The sequence below is a fragment of the Gobio gobio genome (assembly GCF_949357685.1).
Source record: "Gobio gobio genome assembly, chromosome: 15".
Classification (NCBI taxonomy): domain Eukaryota; kingdom Metazoa; phylum Chordata; class Actinopteri; order Cypriniformes; family Gobionidae; genus Gobio; species Gobio gobio.
This window is the reverse complement of record NC_137108.1, coordinates 41,156,114-41,183,844: the sequence shown is the minus strand read 5'-3', so window position 1 is coordinate 41,183,844 and position 27,731 is coordinate 41,156,114. Positions and strand designations below refer to the sequence as shown.

General features: G+C 39.8%; 1 protein-coding gene across 1 annotated transcript; it reads right to left on the bottom strand.

The window, feature by feature from the left end:
* On the bottom strand, window positions 1-23,221 carry rundc3b (RUN domain containing 3b; the record flags this gene model as incomplete). The annotated part of the gene is made up of 11 exons (XM_079837731.1): window positions 1-146; window positions 3,053-3,180; window positions 4,104-4,250; window positions 7,528-7,685; window positions 9,053-9,224; window positions 9,343-9,423; window positions 9,721-9,810; window positions 11,030-11,115; window positions 11,861-11,994; window positions 13,113-13,228; window positions 23,127-23,221. 11 exons carry the CDS (start codon window positions 23,219-23,221, stop codon window positions 1-3), a joined length of 1,353 nt encoding a protein of 450 aa, XP_079693857.1.
* Window positions 23,222-27,731: the final 4,510 nt, after the last annotated feature.

The following is a 27,731-nucleotide window of genomic DNA, read 5'->3' as shown; positions in this document are numbered from 1 at the left end:
TCAGGACGGGGTCAGTCCTGGGCTGGTCATGTCTGTTGTTGGACTGGCCAGATACTCACTAGACTTTAGACTGGCCAGAGATTTGTAACTGGCCACTGAGGTTAACGAACCACACAAACCCCTCAGAGACGGAGTATCCTCTTTCCCTGTGAAAACACAACCACATATACACACAGTAGTAGAGTGTGGGAGACATTACTAATATCATTTTACAAGGCTAATATTATTAAAGACGCAGAAGAGTAGATAACATCTGAGCAACAGAGAGGAACATTTGTAGAGAATGTTTTTATTTCTGCTGTACACTTTCTGTCTGCTGTGCAGTTTGTGAATTTTCTGTAGTGGAATACAATTGCTACTGTAAAATGTGCAGTATACCAACAGAGACACGCGAGTTGTTATTGTTCACTAATTGAAAGCAATTAAAAATCATTCTGGGTATGTGAAATAAATAAATCAAATAAAAGTAATTTTTTTGGTTGAAAATTTAATTACAACAAGAAATTGGAAAATTAGAAATGCATGCTCGTTGAAGTACTAAAATTAATATATAAATAGAAAAAAATAAAAAATAAAAGAACATAAAATATATAAAAGTTGAATTTAAGTGAAAATATATAAAAAGACAATTTACAATTTTCAAATATTAAATACTATAATAGTATATAAATAACACTGGAAACTCTATCCCACAATGCCTTGCTGTCAACCGGACATTCATTGATGTACATTGACTAGTGAATTTGTAAGCATTTTAAGCTAAATACAATTTAAACATATTTTGTCCCATCAATTATTGTTATTGTAATTAAAAAAAGGTTTATGTATATATTTATACATTATTTAAGTGCTTATACATTATTATTTGTACTGCCTGCTTTACTGTCACCGTTCCACCTGTGGGACATTTGCCTTTATACGTTTAAAACAATAATATATTAGTCTAAACCTAAAGTAATATTGGCAAATAATTTGAAAACTTACAATCTCTGTTTTTTATATTTGGTGTCTGGTTTTCAATGACACGGGAACAGGAATTTATTAATTTGCAACAAGTATATTTTCAGACGTGTAAGGTTTGTCAGACCTTTATTTTGAAATAGCGACGAACGTGAAAAATCATGAAATATTGGTAGAAACCATAGACAGTAAAAGAAATGGACACAGCGACCCCATCGCAGAAAAGTGAAGTCATGTAGAAGCACTCACTTCCTGATGGCTGAGCGTACTGCGCAGCCTCAGACTGAGCTTGATGCGTAGATGCGACGTGAGCAACCTGTCGGACAGTTGTAAGTCTTCTAGAAGTTGTGCAAAGTGAAATCTGAATCACCGAATCTTGCAGAGACAGAGAGCGTTAGCAGGAGCAACTTTTGGTAAGTATTCTGATGAACTATTTTGTAATTTTGCATAGTATTTATTTATTTTAATAAATTGCCTCATAGACAGTAAAAGATTGCCTGCGAGCTTCTCCTCCTGTCTATACGGGTCTATACGGTAATTTCTTTACTGTGCGACAGAGAGTCGCGTGGTTATGACGCAATTGTTAGCCTATTTTTAGAAAAACGGCTTCTACGGGGCTACAGTGTAAGATACAAGGTAATGGAGCCTTTTATACATTGTCGTGTTTCTTTAGAAATAAACAATGGACAAATGGAGTCTTTAAACGCCTCAGATGTAAAGTTATTCACTGTCAAAGTGACGCCAAAATGAATGGGAGTCAATGGAATGCTAACAGCAGGTGATGGCTTGGTTAGCAATGGCTGCCCCTATGGAAGGTACGCTTTCCGGGTGCTGGATTACCCCCTTGGTAGAAACCAAGCCTGCAGCACTCGTCTTGAAAACTGAATCCAAAGCGTCTCGTTCGCCCCCAGGTGGTTGGTCCCAGTATAGCTCATAACCCCCACCCCTCCATGTATTCTAATGGACGCGAGACAAACTAAAAAATCTAATTACACTTCAAATAATTTTTTCCCAAAGATGGTTTTAGTTTAGGTTTTAGTTAATTATTTGATGCTATAAACGTCTTGAGATTGACATCGCGGCTCTACTTCCTGCTCTCTACTGCGCAGACTCGGTCCCAAATCTTCGCAAGATGTCAGCCGCATATTCCGACGTTGACGGCTTCACTTTTCTTCAGTGGAAGGTAGTGAAGACACATCGTCCATATATTGTTTGTGTCTATGGTAGAAACCTATCGGTAGAAGTTTGTTTTCATTGCAAGAGTTCAAAAGACAACATCCATTCTATTTTTTGAGAAAAAAGGTCTGAAAATCTTTTAAATATAAAGAAAAAAGGATAGATTTTTTTTTCACTCAGGATAGACTTTCAATATAGAAATGTTCCATATATGGGTTGCGTAATCTGAACCCAAATGGATGAGTCCTATGGTCACCAATAAAGTCTGGATGTCATTTAGTGGAAACATTTGGTACTGCGTCTAAAACTCATACAGAAAGCTCTTTTTTTTTAAATATTGATTTTGAGAGTCAATATTTTTATTTCACTTTCATAATTTCACTTCTACAATAATCTGTCAAGTGTCTACCAAATTTAAGTCTGTACTCCGAAGTATTCAGGTTTATAACATTAAAAGTGAAAATGTCATTTTGGGGCCAATCCTCCAAAAAAAATTGGATTGACAGTAAAGAGGACACAAATGCTCATTTTAATTTAATGAAAAAATTATTTACAGTAATGAGAATCACCATTGAGAATATTAAAAAATACACTTAAACCTACATTAATCATTACAGTACAGAAAATGTGGTTAAATGTTTTAAACTGTTCTGAAAATAGTCACATCACAAAAAAATCTTAATTGTCCTCAAATAGGTTTAATTATCTTTGATCAGAATATAATTTCCCTTTCCCATTTTTTCATGATATTTTGACAAATATTGAGGAAAGGGTGCTGTCATCTTCCCTCAGGTGGTGTAAGGACCCTTTCATTGAGAAATTACATCATCTATAATAGATGATTATATCTCTAATAGCTTGTTATCAGAGAATGATGTCACCATAAGCTGACTCAGTCATAACACACATCACAAACCTTCTCTGTGCCAGTGTGTAAGTCCTGCCTTGCCGTCCAGACTGTGAGTGTTCAGTTGTGCTGGATCGAGAGACATCTGAGAGAGACTCATATCCGCAGAAAGCTGCTCCAAACTCTGGAAGCTTTTCCTGTAGACACACACATGGGTTATAAATGATTAAAAATTATATTTTGGTTAAAAAAAATCTCTTTTAAAACCATCAAGATTTTTTACAATGTGATGTTAATATTTATTATAAAAATATAAAAAATATAACTTCTTAATTATTTTTAATGCATAGTTAGGATTTTTTACAATGTGACTGCATAACATTTTTTAGAATGTTATATTAAAAATACTTTCTTAAATATAATAAAATACAAACAATTGTTTTTAATATATAAATAAAAAATGCTAAATTATTAGTAATTACATTTTTTAAATACATTAAAAAAAATGTGTTTAGAATGTTAATTTTTTTTTATTTTATATATAAACAATTGTATAAAACAGTTGTGTATATAAATTATTTTATAAAATGGATACGTGTATAAAATATATTAGTAATATTTATGCCGATTGATTTAAATAAATACAAAAATGATGCATTAAAAATAATACATTTCAGTGATGAATATTCAACAAGAATCACCACTGAAAATAATGGGAAAAGGTCGATACACATGACAGTAATGAACATTATTGGGAGGAAATGTGCTTAATTGTCATGAAAGTAATTAAATAAAAGAACTATAAATTACATATTTTTCTGCGAGAAATACCATTGAAGTTTGGGTTACAATAAGATCAACCCATTTAATAACCTCTGTAGGTTATCAATACATGAGAGTGATGCTGTAGGAAGTATGCCAATACTCTAATGTGATTTGAGAGCTGCAGACGCGAGCTAGAACTAGAGCCTGTTAGCTGTTTCTTCCTGAATCATTCGCTGACCATGAGGAACTTGACTGGAATACAATATTAGATGAGTTGTGGTGTGAAGCTGCATGTAGCTCATAAGGACGTGCGTAATCTGAGAGGATAAATTTATGAAGTACAAAAAGCACATACTCCTCCCATGGTCCTGTGCGTTTCCTGTACAGGAGCGTATCCAATGCAACAGCATTGGTATCCAAGGTGCCAGGTGAGGGCCATTGGTTTGTCAGGTGCGAGGTAAGCTCCTGTCTGGAGCGCAGGTCATGGTTCTTCAGCACCGTCCTGGAGGAACAAACATAAACATTTAAAGACACCTGTTCAACTGCTCGTCAAAAGCTTTTCCGTCCGCTAGAGGTCGCATATTCAAAACAAAGGCGTAGTTTGATGACGCCAAGTTTGAGCGCAGAATCTTGGGACATGTGGTCTTAACATCACAGCCGGTGGAAAAGAGTCAGGATATGACTCAGGCAGAAATCATGTTCATGGAATGCGATTATTAACGGTACTGTAGGATGAAGCAGAGCAGGACCGTGTGTTGTGGAGCTGAGCAAGGCCGCTGAAGCGATTTTTAATAAGACGAACGCAACACACGCCCACTAGCAGGACTTTTATTATGCCACAGTCGTCGGCACCATTTCCGTTTTTTCCGGTCATGAGTATGAGGTAACGCAGCTCTGTTTATCATATTAGATACATCTGAGTGTGTTGAAAATGAAGTTATGACGTTACTCTGTGCGTTCGCTTGGCGGCTGCTATGACACTTGTTGCACACTGCAGTGAGAGTAAAGCGTTTATGTTTATATATAACACTGGCCTAGTGGTTTTTGGATATTTTACTGAAATAATGTTACACAACCATCTCTAGGGTTTTTATTAGAGAATGGTCCGAAAAGGTGAAAATATTTAGTGAGCGGTAGTTCTGTGGTCAAAAATGCCTTGTTGATGCCAGAGGTCAGAGGAGAAGGGCCAGACTGGTTCGAGCTGACAGAAAGACAACAGTAACTCAAATAAGCACCAGTTACAACCGAGGTCTGCAGAAGAGCATCTCTGAACCACACGTCAAACCTTGAAGCAGACGAACTACAGCAACAGAAGACACAGCGGGTGACAACTGAGGCTACAATTTGCACCCGCTCACCAAAATTAGACAATAGAAGATTGAAAAAGCATTGCCTGATCTGATAATTCTCGATTTCTGCTGCAACATTCAGATGGTCGGGTCAGAATCTGACCTAAACAACATGAAAACCTGGATCCATCCTGCCTTGTATCAACGGTTCATGCTGGTGCTGGGGGTGTAATGGTGTGAGGGATATATCTTGGCACATTTTGGCCCTTTTACCAATTGAGCATTATTTCAACGCCACAGCCTACCAGAGTATTGTTGCTGACCATGTCCATCCCTTTATTACCACAGTGGACTCATCTTCTGGTGTCTACTCCCAGCAGGATAACACTCTGTCACAAAGCTCAAATCATCTCAAACTGGTTTCCTGAACATGACAATGAGTTCACTACTCAAATGGCCTCCACAGTCACCAGATCTCAATCCAATAGATCATCTTTGGCATGTGGTGAAACGGGAGATTCGCATCATGGATGTGCAGCCGACACATCTGCAGCAACTGCGTGATGCTATCATGTCAATATGGACCGAAATCTCTGAGGAATGTTTCCAGCACCTTGTTGAATCTATGCCACGAAGAATCAAGACAGTTCTGAAGGCAAAAGGGAGTCCAACCTGCTACTAGCAAGGTGTACCTAATAAAGTGGCTGTTGAGTGTAACCTATCTTCATCAACAAGTCACTGAATACCATGTTCCAGATGATGAGTTTTGATCAATGTCAAATATCCTCATCCATAAAAAGTGTCTTTAACCTCAGCAATTGGATTTCCAAACTGACCACTCAGCTGAAAAATCACCGATGGCGGTCGGCAAACACTCGCGGCTCTCTGTATTGATTCGGCCAGATGGTCCGCTGCAGCTGATGCAGTGAAACACAAACAGCTTCACATGGACTGAGACAGACTTCGATAAACAACATATAAAATGCTTAAAAAGTTATTTCCGTTTATGACCAGATCCAAGCAGCTATTGCCACAGCACATTTTAGGCTTATTCATACAAGTTTGTTTTGTAAGGCATGCAAACAAATACATTCTTTCTCTTATAGTCTTTCATTCATTCCCCCTGTCCATTGATCAAATCCTCTCCCCGCTTACATGCTGCAATAATCTATTAACTTATTTGCGTCTGTCTCCATAGCAACCCTGCTCTGGTCTAGTTTCTGACGTGTCCTCAAGCAGACGGCTCTCCAGGGCTCAGTTGAACCGTGAACTCCAGCTGTCTGACAGAATGAGAGGAGAAACGAATCGGACGACTCAGGAGGCAGGAAACAGTTAGAGATCATTTGTACTGACACTCTGCAGCCATGGAAAATGCTAAAGATTAAGTGTTCTTCTGCTACAGCATCTTGTACAACTAAAATAAATGAACAGCATAATATCTGCATGATAAATGAGAGGGAGACCAACTTTCCCCTCCTGCAACAACACATTTCCATGAACATGAATCACACATACAAAGGCAAATTTACTAAACAGCTGCACCACTTTTGCATGCATTTAAAACTGGAAATGTAAAGATAAAAGTATAAGGAAATATAACGTGTATATATATATATAAACTAATCAGGCATTACATTATGACCTGTGTGGTCCGATCTAACAGACTGTAGCTCAAATTGCTCAAGAAGTTAATGCTGCTTCTGATAGAAAGGTGTCAGAATACACAGTGCATCACAGTTTGTTGCGTATGGGGCTGAAAAGCCGCAAACCAGTCAGGGTGCCCATGCTGACCCCTGTCCACCAACAGAGGACACGTGAGCATCAGTACTGGACCACGGAGCAATGGAAGAAGGTGGCCTGGTCTAATGAATCACGTTTTCTTTTACATCACGTGGATGGCCGGGTATGTGTGTGTTGCTTACCCGGCAGAGGCAGTGTGATGCTTTGGGCAATGTTCTGCTGGGAAACCTTGGGTCCTGCCATCCATGTGGATGTTACTTTGACACGTACCACCTACCTAATCATTGTTGCAGACTATGTACACCCTTTCATGGAAACGGTATTCCCTATATATATACACACCGATCAGGCATAACATTATGAGCATGGGCACTCTGACTGGTCGGCGGCTATGCAGCCCCATACGCAACAAACTGCGATGCACTGTGTATTCTGACACCTTTCTATCAGAACCAGCATTTACTTCTTGAGAAATTTGAGCTACAGTAGCTCATCTGTTCTTCCCTCCCCACGTGCATCAATGAGCCTTGGCCGCCCATGACCCTGTCGCCGGTTCGCCACTGTTCCTTCCTTGGACCACTTTTGATAGATACGGACCACTGCAGACCGGGAACACCCCACAGGAGCTGCAGTTTTAGAGATCTGCTGCAGCTCTGATCCAGTCGTCTAGCCATCACAATTTAAACATCACAGTATAAAATAGTAAAATACTATAGCTAAAATACTCAAATAACACCAGTTCAAACTTACAGCTGATCCTGCAGCTCTAGTATGATGATCTCCAGCTGCTCCTTCTCCAGTTTGTGGCTGATTTCTGTGTCGGTGAGCTGCTGCAGTAGAGCTTTATTCTGAGAGACAGACTCTGAGAGCTGAGCTTCCCTCAGACGCACCAGCTCCTCCAGATAACCCTAAACAATTATAGGCAAGGGGAGTTTATTTATATAGCACATTTCATACAAAATGGTAATTCACAGTGCTTTGCACAGAAGAAGGAATTATAATAGTTGCAATAATTGCAATCTGTGTCAGTGTTTTATGGTCTTGCTCCTGGGCCCCTCCAGGATGTCTCTCTTATCTAACACATCTGACTGAACTCATCAGTGCAGACCCCATGACCTGATTTGAGAGTGTCAGACTAGATACTTAAAAATCAGGAGCATTGAAAACCACTGGTCTAGAAACAGCACTCAGTTTAACATTCAAAGTTCAGCACACAGGATATGCAAATAGAGCTTACTTCTTTCTACATATTCTATATGACATACTTGGAAGAAAAAAAAACAGTATGTAAAAAGCATGCAAAATCATTTGCTTTTTTGCCGTCCAATCCGAATATTTGTCAAAAAAAAAAAAAAATACTTGAGGGAATGAAAATGTAACAATGCCAATTTAATAAAGAATTTAAACATAAAAAGTAAAAAATGATTAACTAATGAGGATTTAACAACACGTACAAATGCCCAGTATGAATGTGATTAGGGCTGGGTGATGAAGATAAAAAAGGAATATATTTTTGCCTTTTGTTGATTTTGTTCAATAATCTAAAACAACTTAAAAGGGTGATTTTTTTTTCTGTTCAACAGCAGTTAGCATAACTTTTTCATCAGTATGAAAAATAAACACTTCAAAAGGCAGTATCTGAATCAGTGTATAAACTACCATTCAAAGGTTTGGGGTCTCTAAGATTTAAAAAATTACAAAAAAAGATATTAATACTTTTATTCAGCAAGGATTCATTAAATTGATCCAAAATAACAGTAAAGACTTTTATTATATTTAAAATATTTTATTTGATTTCAAATAAATATTAAGTTCCTTTGAACTTTCTATTAATCAAAAAACCCTAAAAAATACAGCACTGTTTCCACAAAAATATTAAGCAGCACATTTATATATCGGATCATGTGACACTGAAGAGTGGAGTAATGATGCTGAAAATTCACAGGAATAAATTACGTTTTAAAATATATTATAATTGTAATAATATTTCTAATAATATCTCTGAATTTTTTATCAAATAAGTGCAGCTTAGGTGAGCATAAGAGACTTTTTAAAAAGATCTTACTTTTGAACGGTAGTATATGTCCCACAAAATTGTGATTTTATACACTTTTTTAATGCAGCATGCAGATTTTCATGCACAGCCAGTAATAACCAAGACAAATGAAAAGGGAAACTCACAGCTGAATTTTGGCAAATGTAGTAGATCAAGTGCATACTGCACACAGTAGACTATACATACTGCAGAAGCATTATTATTAGTAACCATCCTCACCTTCTGTTCCAGCACGACTCTGTATTTCTGCTCTAGTCTTTTGCTCTTGCTGTACCAGGTGCTCTGATCAGCCATCAGACTGGCGGCCATGTGGGATTCAGGAGTGCCTGCTTCACTGCCGCTGCTGCCCAGCGTTCTCATTTCCTCCTCGTCGCTGCTGATGCTGTCAGAACTACAGCACATCCACACACAATGTATATTGAATATGCAAATCACATGCATTAAAAATGCCTAAAGCATGTGGACAATGCCAGCATGTTTATATGTGTGTTGTTGTGTAGCACTCTTACGTTTGTGTGAATTTAAGGTACGGTGTGTAGTCAATGACGACGGGACAGCTCTCATCAAGGCCCTCCCCTTTCAGACAGAAACTGTTTGAAGATGAGAATTTCAGCATAAGCCAACAAATGCACTTTATTAGATGAGAACGGTGGGAGAGTATTACAGGATGTGATGATCCTACAAAACAATACGGAGGTTGTTCTCGGCATCTATATCTGTGTGTGCGTGTGTGTGTGTGTGTGTGTGTAAAGGAGCCTGTATCGCTTGTGTCAGCAGGTGTTTATGGAGCGCCACCCATTTAATGAATGATCAACATCCTGTCCTGCTGCGGCACAGCTGAATGTCACTGCCACCCACAGAAAGGAAGTGAATGAACGTGAATGTACCTGAAGTCAATGGCATTCAGTCCAATCAATGTATCTGCCAGAAGCCCCGCCTCCTCCCCCAGAACTACAGCTCCCTCCTCATAAAACCTCCTGACAAACAAACACAAGACAGATCTTCAACACAACAATTAGCAGCACCTTTATATTTCCACGATTTTGTAGTTGTTTGTTATTTTTGCTTATTGTTAGTTTGTTATTTAAAATAATTTTAGAGATACACCACTGTTTAAAATTTGGGGTCAGTAAGACTTTTTGAAATAAATGTATTATTTAAAAATTTTTGAAAGGTGTCAACATAGACATTTACATTGTTATTTCAATTAGTTTGTTATTTCAAATACACAAAAGAATCCTAAAAACTGTTTCACAGTTTCCACAAAAATATTAAGCGGCACAACTGTTTTCAACATTGATAATAATAATAAATGTTTCTTAAGCAGCAAATCAGCATATTAGAATGATTTCTGAAGGATCATGTGACACTGAAGACTGGAGTAATGATGCAGAAAATTCAGCTTTGCATCACAGGAAGAAATTACATTTTAAAATATATTTCTACAAAACTGGAAAACACTTATTTTAAATAGTAAAAATATTTCACAATATTACTGTTTTTAATGTGATCAAATAAAAGCAGCCATTGTGAGCATGAGAGACTTCTTTCTAAAACATAAAAAAATGTTTACCGACCCAAACGGTAGTGTATTTTTTCTATTTAATTTTTTTTATTAAAAAACGTATTGTATGTATTCACAAAGAGCAATTTCACAAGTAAACCATATTAAAAAACAGACATTCATATTCACAATAGAATTTTCATACATTCAAATATTTTATTAATTTCTATGACTTTATTCATTTCTATAATTTCTTAGGTTTTCTATGAAGTGTGTAATTTCAGCACCGCAAACAAAAACCAAAGAATTTCCAAAATATTGACTGTTTTCTTAGAACTTCGACTGTTCAGGCAAACAGTTTTTCCATTGTTCCCAGCCACAAACTCGCATCAAACTCGGCAAAGAAAGAACCACAGAGCCTTCAGGAAGCAAACCTATAAACGGCTGGCTTTTAGATGTCTCTGCATATTAAACTGGTATACAAGGAAGAATTATTGATGACACAATGCATTTTTGCATTGTCTAACTCTTTTTTGCCGTATGTTGCTGCTTTTATTTAGGTGAAGTCGCCATGTTTAAACAGTCAGTGTTGTGGAGAGACTGACAACAGAGACTCATAAAAATATTTTATCGCAATCGAATATGAGAGTCTCAGTGCGTGTGTCTGTGAGTGCTGCGTAAAGTTACAGTACCTTGTTGTTTTGAAGTCTCTCAGAGCTGCAGAGATGTATTCAGACAAACGCTTCTCCATTAACGCCACTCTAATCCAGGCACGACCCTGAGAGAGAGAACGAGAGAGAGAAAGAGAGAGTGTTGCTCTTACCTGTGACCACAAAAGCCTTTAAAGCTGAAGTAATTCAACCGAGTGAGGATACAGACCCCATTTATCTCTGATAGTAAGGAAACACATTTGGGCCGACTATCCGTCATACCTGAATGCTTTTGATCGGATCACACAAGACAGATGATAATACCAGATTTAAACAGGACAGGTCTGCTCTGGGAGATCTTGTTTCCTCTGGTTTTTGTTTGTGTATACTTTGCGATCATAGGAGTGTGTTACTAAAACTATTAAATATAATTTTTGTTAAATACAATGAAACACATAAACTGTGATGCACTGTGTATTCTGACACCTTTCTATCAGAACCAGCATTAACTTCTTGAGCAATTTTAGCTACAATTTTAGCTCGGCCAGCCTTCGCTCCCCACGTGCATCAATGAGCCTTGGCCGTCCATGACCCTGTCACCGGTCCGCCGCTGTTCCTTCCTTGGACCACTTTTGATAGATACTGACCACTGCAGACCGGGAACACCCCACAAGAGCTGCAGTTTTGGAGATGCTCTGACCCAGTCGTCTAGCCATCACAATTTGGCCCTTGTCAAACTCGCTCAAATCCTTACGCTTGCCCCTTTTTCCTGCTTCTAACACATCAACTTTGAGGACAAAATGTTCACTTGCCCCCTAATATATCCCACACACATAATGTTATGCCTGATCGGTGTTACATGTGGGTCCTGACCTTTGCTTTAGAGCTGCGGACGTTCTCCATGTTCTCTATGCTGTGGATGCAGCTGTGTGGGACTTTGATACATGCCACACGTATGTAATCCCAGAAACTTCGCGGGCTCTCATAGCCAAACCAGCTGACCTGACCTACACAGAGAAAACACACACAATACAGTGTAAAAGCAGTTTGATTATACAACAACAATTGTGCATTCATTCAGATGCAAACCTTCTAGAAAAAGTGCAGTGGCATTAAGGGTAAATATCTGAGCTAGTAATCGAAAGGAGTGAATCCGACAAGTGACGAGCTCCACATGGATTTTTTGCATTTTAAGATGTTTCCGAGAACATGCATAAACATCAAATAAAATCAAACAGATACAATTTTGCTGAAAGGCTGAAAATCAGCAATATGTAAGTAAATGAGAGCCGTCTGAGCTTTTCGAACCCAAAATGTGACACTCAGTGCTGTATTTATACCTCATTACATCAGCTGTGTGTGTGTGTGGGTCTTTTAGCAGCATGCATCACAGCATCACTAATGGTGTGTGAAGCTCCTGGCATAACTCACTTCAACAGTTATTCTAAGTATGTGTGTTGGGATATTACTATGTTTATCTCACAACTGAGGAGTTGTGCAAAATCGGCTTTGACTTCATTGAAAGAGAAAAAACATTTTTGTGACTGTTTTTAAAATGTACACAGCAACAATAGACCTTATTCACAGCAGCTTTGATTTTTAACGTAAATGAAAGCGAGCCTGTGAGGGTTTTGGATTGTTCTGCTAATGAAACACTGCAAAAATATCTTTCTAAGAAGTGTCAGTAGACAAAAAAAACTCCAGACAACATGATCTAGTAGCTTTATACAGCTTTTTATAGTGGATGGATGCCATTGAAAACACCTTAAGTCTATCACTCACAGCCTCGATCATACCTGCCATGGCGCTGCTCTGAATAAGGTCTATTTTGCTTTATGCAATATCTGTATTACAGATATTGCAATTGCTTAATAGCAATTGCTTGTATTACTATAGTCTAGAATTGACAAAGCCTTAGAGAACAAATGAAGAATATATATAATTGAGTGTCTTTATATCAGGCCTAGTTCAGTTTGCTAAAAATGTGGCGATCATATCAAGATGAAATGCCGTTTATAATTTCAGTGTGAAACAGGACAGTGTGTGTGTGTGTGTGTGTGTGTGTGTGTGTGTGTGTGTGTGTGTGTGTGTGTGTGTGTTTGTGTGTGTGTGCTTTCTGCCTCACCTTTCAGTCTATGGCTCAGAATATGTTCTAGAATGGAGACAAAGTTGATGAACTCAGCAGATGTGTCATCTATCGTCTCAAAACATGAGCGATCAATGAGGGTCTTCACTGAGAACCTGCATACTCAAACACACACACACACACACACACACACACACACACACACAAATACACAATCATGAGCATGACAGAAATCTACACGATACAGTTTAAACTCACACACAAACATGTCTAACAGCTCGTACAGTAAAACACAGATAAACTTAAATTATATAAATAATTCACATTTCAGTATGCTGTCTTTTAAGATTTGGCCATATTTGAATGCAACAATCCCATAATGCCAATAGGAAGTGAGAGAAATGTTGATTATAAATATATTTTATTCAGCATGTAAAATATGGATACAAAAATTCAATCTAATAAATTATTCAGCCATTTTATAACACTGTTAAGTCACACTCGACCAAAATCAATTGTCAGTCGAATCACTTGAATTGTTATTTTTTTATATTTTTTATATTAATTTTGTTATGTGTAATTTTTAGCATTTCTATTTAGCATTAGCATCATATTTACTTCCGTATTAGTACTTAAACTTATTTGCCAAGTGGACATTTCTAGTTGTTTTCAGTTTATGTTTTCCATTATCTATATTTTATTTTACTTCAGCTTTATTTCAGTTAACAAAATAAAGTTAAAAATAGCATCACTGCTATTGGACACGCTGACGCAGATAAAAAAAAGAAAACGCAGAGTTCAGCAGTGAGACAAAAAGACGTCTAATTCAGAGCTAATACGAAAGAGCACTCGAGTACAAATCTAAAATAAAGCTTTTTAAAACCCCTAAAAGAGCATTTAAGAGTCAAAGGAGATATCTTGTGTTTTGTGGAGCACCATTAGAGCCGTTTATTACGGTCTCATCAGATGTAATTATGGCATAAATGACTGTCCTTTTCATTATCGGCAGCTCCTGTGCTTTTATGCGTCTCCTCATGACTTCCAAATACCCAGCAGCCTTCATGCAAATGTCATTTCAGAGATAATTTCACTTCTGACATTTCCTCTCTAAAACACACAGAGCAAATGTGAAAAAAAGAAGAACAAGTATGAACCAGAGACAATTAACTATCATCTTATGTAACTCAAAAACCAAAACTATTATGAAATGCACAGCATTATAATATGCCAAGGATTTGCGAACACTGTATTTTTTGGGAAGTCTTATCATAAAGGTTAAATCAACATATGAATAAATACTATTATATTATATAAATAATACAAAAATAACACTGACAGTAAGTGTAATAATGGAAATACTTATGGAAATATGACCAATTAAAATGAACCTTTTTTGTGTTTGAGCAAAGAGAGGTATTGCGTTCGGAACAGCATGCAAAGTTTCAGCAGCAAAACACAATGCTTAGAAAATTGTATCCCACAATGCACTGTGCTCAAGTGTTGACGAGTGAACCGTAACTAATATCAACCTTGATTTCCTGAGTCTTATTTGATCAGACTACCAAACGTTAAAAATGCGAAATAACTATATTTCTGAGACAATACCTGGCTCAAATTAAATATGCAATGTAATGAGGTCATGTGACACTGATGTATCACATTACTGCTTAAAATGTTTATTGATACACAATAGCACATAGTGAGATTACCTCAATAAGCTGATGAAAGGTAGAATATTATAGAATACATTGAGAATATTACATTTGATATTCATAACACCATTCTCGAGAAGCCTTCCTGTGACATCTGACGTAGATTAAACCAGCCTGACATTTCACTTGAGAAGGTCCCAAAATCTCCGGACTTTGTTTCATGATCTTTTTAAGAGCATTCAAGACTTCACATTATCACTCCAAAAAGACCAGCAGTGATTTATTTCAGTCCTGAATGAACTCTGGATCAGATATCACAGGATAAACATGAGAGGAAATTGATTTTGCTTATCTGTTTCTCTGTTCTTTCTTCCTCAGACACAAGCAGTAAAATGGCTTAATTTGTCTGAGTCGTGAGCTTAGGTCTCACTGTGATTGTGTGGACACGTCGCGTCACACTCCAAGCCTTTCGATTGGCCGCTTCCTGCTGTGCCCCCTCATGGGTATGACATTCATTTGTGTTCAGACTGATGCTTTTCCTGATTCAAATGTGCCCTGTGCACCGCTGCCTAGTTATTATATTAGACATATTACCGTAATTAATCATATTCAGCTATTTACAAATGTTCTGATTCTAAAGTGTTAAGCTAACGCTTTCCTAGACTCAAGGAAAAGTCCAACAGCAAGTACCACTGACATTTCTTATTTCAAACCGTTGTAGAAACACTATTTTTTTTAAAGAGAAAGGCTATGTTCAAAACGGGATACTGCCTTACTCCTCAGTACATAATTTTTATTATACTTATTTACGCTTTCAAAGTGAAATGTCCACTGAGTGGCTCCAAAAGCGTGTGTAGTTTTATCCAGAACAGATGAACGTGAATCTGGCAATGTTTATTGGTTGTTTTACGTATTGAAGCAGTTTGGAGATGAAATGTCCAGTGAGTGGCGTTAAAAGCTTAATGTCCTATCGTATTTGAAAAAAAAACGTACCACCTACACTAAACCTATAGTGTTAACAAAAGCAAATGTGAAATAAAAGCATATTTTGAAGCAACCATGCGATTTTAGCTTGTTTCTACAAGTGCGATCCTGTACCATTTGAGCTCCTGAGCAAGTTTACCATGTCAGAAAAGCCATATATATTTGAGGTGAATAGGGGTGTAACGATATCCTCATGTCACGATTCGAAACATATCACGATACTGAACTCACAATATGATATTATTGCGATACTCCGAGAAATATTGTAAAAGGTTAACAAAAAAATGTACTATTGATTAAAATGCTAAATTTGGTATCACAATGGAGGTGGAAATGAATAGGCTTGGACTTGGTGCTGGTAACCCAATGCACGGGACAATGGTGACACCAGAATAAAAATATTCATGATTCTGAAGCTGAAAATGCAGAATTATTATTTAGATGAATATGCTTGCACTATGTCACTGACTATATACTTTTAAAATAATGGAGGCCACTTTTTACTTGTAACATAAGATAAGACATTTGGCATTATCAGGACACACAAATATTCCCCCATTGTATTATTATACATTATATTCAACATGTAGTACCGACACTAAGAGCCAGATTTACTAACAGATTGCGCCAGCGCAAACCCTGTTTTGGTGTTGAAAAACTACTGTCAGGATTTACTAAAAACACACAGTGATAAATTAGCGCTGAAAAGGCGTGGACACAGTTAGTATTTTGCGGCTGAACTTATTGCATATGTATTTGTAGGAGTTTCCCTTTCAGACACTAAATGTATACGAGGAGAGTATTTAAATTAATTTACTAAGGTTTGCACTTATCAATTTACTGGTGTTTGCACCATTATTTATTGCCCAAAAAAGCATGTGTTAAACCAGATGCTAACTGGTAGATTGTGCTTTAATTTGCATGTTGTAAGTAGATCGCACGCAGAACTGTCCACTCCCATTTGCACTTTTTTGGAATTGCGCTCTCACACTAATTTGCCCTGTTTAGTAAATCTAGCCCTAAAAGTCTGTAAACTTTATACACAATACAGATTGTCACTATCCACAATACATATTGCATTTTTGTATTGTGATATATTGTGGCACAATAATTTTTATATCCCTAGTTGTGATTGTGAACATCAAAGTTTATTAGTTTACAAATCATGCACTATGGTAAAATGGTCATAACATACTATTGCGCAAGGAACCACATGAAAATAAGTATTTTGGTGTTTTACTGCCACTGGCGTTCATTTCAGCTGGAAATTGCATTTAATGGAATGTGTACACGCTTTTGGAGTTTTGCTCTAATTTAGGTAGAGGCATGCTTTTTGCCAAGGCAATTGTAAAAAAAAAAAACTAGTATAAGAAAAATATCACTTATAAAGTTCTCATACTTTATTAGTAGTGCATACATCGACCCTTTATTGTTAAAATCTTTGTTAAAGGTGTCGTTCACCCAAACATTTTAAATTTGTTACTCACTATCATGTCGTTCCAAACCCGTAAGACTTTCATTCATCTTCGAAACACAAATTAAAATCTTTTTGATTTAATCGGAGCGCTTTCTGTCCCTCCATTGACAGCCAAGCAACTACCACACTTCAAATAGTTCACAAACAGATCGCAAAACGTTTCGGTTACTAACGTAACCTCGGTTCCCTAAGATGAGGGAACGAGTATTGCGTTTTGCTAAAACACTATGGGGGAATTCCTTTCCTCGAGATATTGAAGCAAATTTTTATCCAAAAATACCATGTACACGCAGTGCAGCTGCACAACTCTCAGCAGGAAGCAGCTGCGTGCTGATTGGCTGTGCCGCTGCAACTGCAGCAACCTATGGCGAGACCGTGGGGCGGTACGGACCAATCAGGTCCTTCCAAATTCCCGCCACAAGGGGCAACAGAATTTGCATAGCCAAGGGTATATAAGACCCACTCTCGCAAGGTTAGTCAGGTTAATCGACTGAAGCGACTCCTGAGCAAGTGAGCAAGCACGGCAAGCAAAACGCAATACTCGTTCCCTCATCTTAGGGAACCGAGGTTACGTTAGTAACCGAAACGTTCCCTTACGAGAGTACTCTCGTATTGCGTTTTGCTAAAACGCTATGGGGGACCAATGCAAAACGCTGTGCTTGCTTAACGGCTCTAAAGCCGACGACACCAAACCCAGGCCAACCTAGGTGGGCCCGTAATATGATATCAAGAAGTCCCAAAATGAGCCAGACCTGAGTCAAGCCCTTAATGAGAATGAACACGATATACGTGTAATATAATGTATAGACCGGACATAGTCGGGCCAGGAATAATGAATGGCCAGATAATTCGAGCCGTATAAGGAATGTGCTATGACTTATACAATACTTAACCCAGACCGGACTTTTCGAGCCTTAAGGGGTTAAAACTGTACACAGCAAGAAGCCCAGCCTATAAGGCCGGGACATCTAAATTATAAATCTGATAAAGTGGACGGGGAGGCCCAGCCTGCCGCCACACAGATATCATTTAGAGAAATGCCAGTAGACCAAGCCCACGAAGAGGCCATGCCTCTAGTAGAATGGGCTTTAATGCCTAAAGGGCAGCTGAGATCTTTAGACTCATAGGCCAGCGAGATAGCATCTACTATCCATCGTGACAAGGTCTGCTTTGTAACCGCGCACCCTCGGGTGCGGCCGCCAAAGCATACAAAGAGCTGTTCAGTTGCCTAAGCAGCGGAACGCTCTATGTATATTCTCAGCGCTCTGACAGGACAGAGCAAATTAGCATCTTCATCTATCGGTGATGAAAGTGCTGAGAGTGAAATGACCTGTGCTCTGAACGGAGTTGAAAGCACTTAGGTACATATCCATGTCTTGGTTTGAGGACGACTTGAAGTCGTTTGGCCCAATTCCAGACACGAAGGCGCTCACAGAGAGCGCGTGCAGATCACCCACCAGTTTGCCAGACAGTTTGCATCTGTCGAGATAACTTTCCACTTCGTAACAGTGCCCAAACTCACGCCGTCTGGTACCAGACGGGATTTTTCCAAGGAGCCAGAGCCAACACACAGCTGTGGTCTACCTTGATTTGCAATCGGCCCGAGAGCCATGCGTGAGCTGGAACGCGGCGATTCAGCCAGTGCTGTAGGGGACGCATGTGCAACAGACCCAGTCTGAGAACTAGCGCCGCCGAGGCCATGAGACCCAGCATCCTCTGAAAGTGTTTGAGAGGAATGTGTGCACCGGACCTGAGGGAAACCGCTCGGTTCTGAACAGAGAGCGCGCGCTGTGACGTCAGTCGCACGCTCATCTGCAGTGAGTCCAATACTGTTCCCAGAAACGAAACTTTCTGTGTGGGAGACAATAAACTCTTTGCCACGTTGATTCTGAGTCCCAAGCATTCTAAATGGTTGAGAAGCCAAGATCTGTGGTTTAACAACTGTATCTCTGACTGAGCTATTCTGAGCCAGTCGTCGAGATAATTGAGAATTCTCATTCCCCGAAGCCTCAGCTGGGTAAGCGCCGCTTCCATGCACTTCGTGCGGGGAGTCAGAGATAGACCAAAAAGGTAGCACCTTGTATTGGTAAACTTTCCCCTCGAAGGCAATCTCAAGAATGGCCTGTAATGAGGGGCTATTTGTATGTGGAAAAAGGCATCCTTTAGATACACAGTGAAAACCCAATCACCCGGGCGAATGTGCGCGAGGATTTGTTTCATTCTCAACATTCTGAACGGGCGCTTCATAAGGGCTTTGTTCAGATGTCTGAAATCTAGAATGGCCTGAGACCACCACCCTTCTTTTGGCACAAGGAAGTAGCGACTGAAAAAGCCTGACTCGCTCTGTGAGGGGTGCACGGTTTCCACCGCTCCCTTAATTTAACAGTTTGATATATCGGTTCGAAGCACGTGACTCATGTCGCTTCTCACCGCTGTCTCTACCACAGTGCGAAAGCACGGTGGTCTGTGAGCGAACTGTAGCGAGTAACCTTGTTATCAAAGCCAAGGGTTGAATTAATTTGTGGGGCGGGTCACTGAATAACAGGGACCTGTTAGCCCGGATGCATTGTGCTAGTAGCACTGTGAGAGGCGGCGTGCACTGAATGGTGACGCACGCCTTATTGGGTCGCCTTGGAAGTGGCGCTTACCAAGGGGATTGTGTTTGTGTACAGAAGAGCACGTTGCTCAAGGGCTCATAAATAGTAAATAGGGAAATAGTGTTCCCAGCCGCCTGAGTGCAGGGGGCCGGAGAACGCAGAATAGCGGCGAACGCTTTGTGTCGCCGGGGAAATGGTGCATGTGTACAGGCGAGCGCGTTTGTTTGCGGGCTCGTCGATTGTAGGAATAATGTTTCCAGCCGCCTGAGTGCAGGGAGCTGGGGAACATAGGGAAGTGCTTGAGTGTAGGGGTACAACTTGATGTTGGCACCTGCCTACAGATGAACTCGTAACACTGTGTTTAGATAGTGTTACTGTAAAGTGGACGCATTCTTGCGGATTAGTCCACATGCACGTGAGCGGTAGGGCTAATGGATAGCGCGTGCTCTGCAGGCGCGGGTCTACCTAGCCACTAGAAAAGCTCTGATTCATTGTAAATAATGTGTGGTGGCGTGCACTGTATAATGGGCGCCACTACATTAGAGTATTCGCGGCGTACGCCAGCGAGCGAATTCACAGAGGTAAACGCATAACAGCGTCAATGTGCAACTGAGCATGTTTGGTCACAGGCTAGTTATTGCAATGTTACATCTCCAGTCACCTGAACTAAGGGAACTGGGAGAATATCAGGTTTATTGAGTGATTTTGTGGCACTGAATTAACAGTGCTTATGCAGGAGTGCACACTATGTAGTGGACACATTACCTACAGTGTTGAACCACTCCAGCCGCCTGAATAGGGGAACTGGGAGAAGTGATATTTGAGAAAAAAAAAGAAAAAAAAAAAGAAAAAAAAAGGCTCAAGCTAGGCAGCCATTTTATGACATCGTTATGCTCTAGACGGAGAACGCGTGTTATGACGCGCTCTAGTCAGCGAACGCGCGCTGTGCAGAGAGCGCGCGCTGCCATATAAGGCTGTTTGCCTTTGGTAGCAAGCCGCAGCGAGAACGGCTGTGACGTAAGCGCGTTCTCGGTATATCCAGCAGCCTGAGTTTGCATGTCTCTCCTCTAGCATTCTCTGCCCGCGGCATATCAGGGCGGCGGGGCGAGAGAGAAGGAAGAGTGAGGAGAGCTTATGTTGAGTTCACTCGTGTGTAGAAGTGCACATCTTCCATCCGCGTGGCGGCAGTATCACATTCTCTGTCAGCGGCCATTTCAGGGCGGCGGAGTAAGAGAAGGAGCAAGTGAAAAGCCCTGTATGCCCGCGGAGCCATTAGCACGGCGGGAATAACATTCTCTGTCCACGGCCATTTTAGAGCGACGGAGGAGAGAGAGGGAGGCGCGTGGAGAGCTCCATATGTCCGCGGCGTCATCAGCGCAGCGAGGATATAACATTCTCGGTCCGCGGCGCGTTTCAGCGCGACGGAATGAGAGGAAGGGAGAGCTCTGTATGTCCGCAGCAGGGATATAACATTCTCTGTCCACGGCCATTTTAGAGCGGTGGGGATGAGAGAGGAAGGAGTGAAACTCTGTATGTCCGCGGCGTCATCAGTGCGGCGGGGAAAACCTTCTCCGTCCGCGGCGCTTCTCAGCGCGACGGAACGAGAGAAAGGGAGAGCTCCGTATGCCCGCGGCGCCATGGAGCGGCGGGGGGTATCACATTCTCTGTCCGCGGCGCATTTCAGCGCGACGGAACGAGAGAAGAGGAGCGCTCCGTCTGTCCTCGGCTTTATTTGAAGCGGCGGAGGACCAATGTTCTCTGTTCGCGGCGTAAACACGCGGCGGGCACGAGAGAAGAGAGGTGGCAGCAACGCACACATCATAAACACACATAAACATAGTATAAAGGATATTTTAACACCGGATGGCTCAGCTGGAACAGCAGGCGGCTGAAGGCGGAGACCAGGTTGGAATCCGTCATCCTCAGGGCTGCAGGGAATTCCGCTGGGTGCGTGTCGACGGCGGGCTTCGATCCGGAGCTCAACGATTGCAAGTCGCTGAAGAAGAATTAATCTGACTAACCTTGCGAGAGTGGGTCTTATATACCCTTGGCTATGCAAATTCTGTTGCCCCTTGTGGCGGGAATTTGGAAGGACCTGATTGGTCCGTCCCGCCCCACGGTCTCGCCATAGGTTGCTGCCGTTGCAGCGGCACAGCCAATCAGCACGCAGCTGCTTCCTGCTGAGAGTTGTGCAGCTGCACTGCGTGTACATGGTATTTTTGGATAAAAATTTGCTTCAATATCTCGAGGAAAGGAATTCCCCCATAGCGTTTTAGCAAAACGCAATACGAGAGTACTCTCGTAAGGGAACTAATCCATATGAACTAAGCGGTTTAGTCCAAATTTTCTGAAGAGACTCGATCGCTTTATATGATGAACAGATTTAATTTAGGCTTTTATTTGGAGGCTTAACACCAAATCTGTTTGATGTGCGAGAACAAACCTCATTGGTTCTTGTGGAAGATCAAATGTGCTGCGTAACACATGAGAATGAACCTCATTGGTTCTCGCACGTCAAGCAACCACGCTTGAACTTACGTTTACCACAACTGACGTGTGCGTCGGTGAATGTTTATATGTGAATAAAAGCCTAAATTCAGTCTGTTCATCATGTCATACCATAAGCGACCATGTTTCTTCAAATTTTGACTAAACCGCTTCATTTGTTTTACGATCTCTGTGAACTTTTTGAAGCTTCAAAGTGGTATTTGCACTGAGGGACAGAAAGCTCTCACATTTCATCAAAAAGATCTGATGATGAACGAAAATCGTACAGGTTTGGAAAGACATGAGTGTGAGTAATTAATGACAGAATTTTTTATTTTTAGGTGAACTATCCCTTTAATACTAAATCATCACAAGCTTGGTGTCAATCATTTTGTAATAGCCTATAAAAACAAATGTTTTTTTTTCCATACTATTGTAATACTATGTATTTTTGACATGGCTCCACTGTAGAAAATTATTTTTACCATGTCCAAACGTTTGTGTTTTTTAAACATACCCTTGCAAATCGTTTTCACACCACGCCTTCTTGGAGTGTCTTGTAGCACAATGTAAATTCAATGTTGCACGAGTACCGCTGTATATCAGCATTCACCACAGTACTTTTTTCTATAGACTCCATCTATAAAATGACGTGATGCTCTGATGACAGATCTCAGATCGGCGCTTCTGTGCGCAGTACACGTACATCATCTCATCTCCCCTGATCCAGCATCAGCAATTAGCAAAAACAAACTTGCTAAAAAAAAAAAAACAATGACATCATCACACATGTTCTGTGCCGCCGGTGTGCTGCAGTGTGTGTCAGATGATGAATGCATGTGTGATCAGATTTTACCTGCACACGGTGATCAGATTCCTCCTCTCCACGGCTCTGATCCGCGCTGCTGCTTTTTTACGAGCCCCGTTAAACCCGAGATTTATCGATGCCATGATCGTCTCTTTCTGATGATGCACAGCAGTTTATTTCCTCACGTCTTTCTCTCTCTCTTCTGATGCTTTGGATCAGTCTCCAGCTGACTGACTCTGACTGGAGGAGCCATTGAGAATGAGGAGATGTCGTCACGACACAGCGCCCCGCCCCCCTTCCGCCATTTTGGGGGTCTGTCCGTCAGGTAAAGGATTCGGACAGAGACTGGAGAAGAGATGTTCTGATGATTACTATGTAACGTTTACATAGTTTTTCAAACTCAACTGAACATGAAGTTTTAATCCACCCAAGCCGATCTGAGAATGCAGCGGCTGGTAAACGTACGCCATTATTTCACCACAGGGTGTCAGTCATGGTCTAAACTAATGATCGCGATGCTGAAGTAGACACTTGATCAATACAAACCTTTATTTATTTGTATTAAACATGTTGATCACTATTCTGTCATTTTTCATTGTCAGTCATTTTACTCACTGTATGTTATAAACATGTTTATGCCCAAAACGCTTAATTAATATTCAAGGTAGGCCTAGCCTAGTTGACTGTCATTTTCCTCTACTATGTGCATCACTGTTTAAGATTAATTCTATATTTAACATTGTTAACGTTACATCCATTTAAGGCACGTACCGAGCATTCATTCTACTTAAGAAGGCTGGAATAAAAGCACCAGCGCACACAAACGATCATTAAAATTTTTAGTCAAATTAATTTAAAAATGTAAACTCAACAGGTATGAAATATGATCAGTAAGAGAAAACACTGCTAATGAGGACGAGCACTGGACTGCTGCAGGATAGTGGGGAGATATATTTATTTATTATTCAGAATGCACAGGAAATATATTTATAGAAACATTTCAGTGCAAGGTGGTAAAGAGTTCGGAGTTCTGCCGTGGGAGCTCGTATGGGTCAACGTTTTTGATATCAGCTTCTCTAAATACCTCAGCTTGGCGCTGGTAGTAAATTTCTCCCTGTAAGAGACCTCTTCTTCTCCATTTCTTCTAAGTTTTCTCGTAATTTCTCCGCTTAAACGCCGCGATGATAATTCCTCGAGCCGTCTTTCCTGCTCTGATCTCTGTATCGCTCTTACAATGTTACCCCTGGCAACCGATAGCGAAAGATCCCAGAATGGTGTAGGGCTCAGACTCCGCCCACGACCATGACGTACCTCCTCATGAATAAGCGGGTGGAATGGCAATTAGCATGAAATGGGTGTCAAAGATAGGCGTGGTTTAGTGGGTTTAAAAATTAATTATCTTATTTTAACTGTTCGCTTGAGGTTTTTTAATCTTTAATTAAACGTCAAATTCTTTAGTGATATTTTTCCAGGTTGAATTAACTATCCTGATTGCGTCTAAAACGCACGACTTGTCACGTGGTCCCTGTTCCTTTTCTCATCGCTGGTGTGATTAACCAATCACACAGATTACTACAACCATAGATATGTATATGACTACAACGGTTCGTTAATCCATTTTATAGATACTGATGAGGTAGATATCCATTTGCATGGTAGAAACCAATCCTTGTACGTAACATATTTAAATGTTTACATTTATTGTGTACACGTTTCCAAAAAGACATAAACGCCGTGAAAGTTGAAGTCGCTTCAGTGCCTCCACTTGTCTTTCTGAGCCACCATTCGCCCCCTGCAGGATGATTATTCCGTTAAAAGGCCGACAACTGATCCTAAATCAGGCTTTTATTGCGGAGCGTTTATGGAGGTTTATTAAGCGCCGTTGACATAACCAGTCAAAAAGTGTTTCTAATTATAACACTGTCATGAGAAACAATAACTATGGATTATTATGATTGAATGGTAAAAGTATTATTAAGGATTTTGTCAGATTCGTGATAGATGTAATTTACTACAGCTCACTAGGTGGCCCCAAAATTCTAGTTCAGTTTGAGAACACTAAACAAAATAAATAATAATAAAAAAAATTATTTCACATATTATCACATAAATTAATAGAAAAATATATTGGGAAAAGTTAATTTTGTTTATTTATTAATTATTTTCATTCATTTACACTTATATTTATATAGGCCATATAAACTGATCAGGCATAACATTATGACCGGGTGAAGTCCAGTCAGGGTGCCCATGCTGACCCCTGTCCACCACGCGGCAACAGTGGGCACGTGAGCATCAGAATTGGACCATGGAGCAATGGAAGACGGTGGCCTGGTCTGATGTCACGTTTTATTTTACATCACGTGGATGGCCAGGTGTGTGTGCATCGCTTTATAGGAAGAAGGTAAGCCGGCAGAGGCAGTGTGATGCTTTGGCCAATGTTCTGCTGGGAATCCTTGGGTCCTGCCATCCATGAGGATGTTACTTTGACACGTACCACTTACCTAAGCTAAGCATTTTTGCAGACCACGTACACCCTTTTAAACGGTATTCCCTGGTGGCTGTGGCCTCTTTCAGCAGGATAATGTGCCCTGCCACAAAGCAAAAATGGTTCAGGAATGGTTTGAGGAGCACAATAGCGAGTTCGAGGTGTTGACTTGGCCTCCAAATTCGCCAGATCTCAATCCAATCGAGCATCTGTGGGATGTGCTGAACAAACAAGTCCGATCCATGGAGGCCCCACCTCGCAACTTACAGGACTTAAAGAATATGCTGCTAACATCTTGGTGCCAGATACCACAGCACACCTTCAGGGGTCTAGTGGAGCCCATGCCTCGACGGGTCAGGGCTGTTTTGGCAGCAAAAGCAGGATCATCACAATATTAGGTCATAATGTTATGCCTGATTGGTATATATATATATATATATATATATATATATATATATATATATATATATATATATATATATATATATATATATATATATATATATATATTTGAATAAAAAACAAATGCATATGTACAGACTTAATTACAAATTTTTTACACTTTTACAGAAATTAATCATTTTTAATATAGTAAATATAGTAAGAACTTGCTATAAACTAATAATTTAAACGAATATAAACTAATAAGCGGTTGTAAGGTTTTGTGTAAGAGCCATTTTAGCTCAAATGGTGGTAGATTACTGTTTCTCAATCCAGCTCCCGGGGGGCCCTTAGCCTTGTACACTTTCGGAGTCTCACTAGTCCTACACACAATTCAGGTCATTGAGCCTCTAATAATGAGATGATGAGTTGAATCGGGTGTCTTAGAGGAGGAAGATATCTCAATTTGCAGTGCCTCAGGGCCCCCAGAAGCAGGATTTGAGAATCACTGTGGTAGGGGAAAAAAAGGAAACTTGCTCAACACACATCAAGGATGTCAGCAGTGAGTCATTATGTTTTCCCAGTCATTTTTCTGCATGCACATACGTGTTTAAATCCAAAGATTCAAAGTGTGTGCGTGCAGAGACACAAACCAGTGGTAAACAATCCATTTTTGCAGTGCACACAGCAAAACCATAAGCAAACAAGACTATATAAACAGAGTTGTAACGCATTACAAGTAACGCAAATTATGTAATCAGATTACAAGTAACTCGTAAAGTAACTCATTACTTTTAAATTTACAAGATATCTGAGTTTTTTTTTTTTAAATAGGCCTAAGTAATGCAAGTTGTTTTCGAATTATTGCAGCGTTGTGTGCGCTAGACTACAATAATGTGAGCATGCATTTACTCATCACAAAAAATGTCTTCTGCTGTGTCCTGTTCTTCGCCAATCCAGAATGGCAGCAGAGCTGAAAGGTTTATATAGGTGTGTATTTGCATTTCCTTCAGCCTGAGGCTTATTCATTTCACGCTTGGGACTTTGAACTTTTTTTGTTGTTGTTGTTGTTAAGTTGAGAAAAAGTAACACAAGAGTAAAAGTAACACTTTCCTTAAAAGTAACTATGAAATGCAATTAGTTACTTTTTTTAGGGGGTAATGCTAATGCAATATTGTAATACATTACTTTGAAAGTAACTTTTCCTAACACTAAACGATATCAGACTAGCAGCTAACAGTATCATACGTCGTGGCAGTTATGCCTTTTTCGTAAGTTGAATACGGAACTTTACACTTTGTAAAGTTTTAAATATGGATATTTTTCTTTCACAAACCCATCGATTCGCTTCAGAAGGCCTTTATTAACCCCCCGGAGCCGTATGGAGTACGTTTATTAAGGTTGGATGTGCTTTTTTGAGCTTCAAACTCGTGAGCCCCATTCACTGCCGTTATAAAGTTTGGAAGAGTCAGGATATGTATAAATTTAACTCCGATTGTGTTCATCAGAAAGAAGAAAGTCATATACACCTAGGATGGCTTGAGGGTTTGTAAATCATGGGGTATTTTTTGTTTTATTTTAAAGTGAGCTAATACTTTAAGACTGTAAATACACAGATAATCAGAATTGTGCTTCCCCCAGTGGTGATAAGGATGATATGCAGGTGTTTTAGCGTGAGTAACAACAGAAAATATTGAAAAAAAGACCACATAAAAAAGAAGTAGGAATATAATACAATTCTCAAATAAACACCTCTGATCAACATGTTTGTGATTTGCTATACA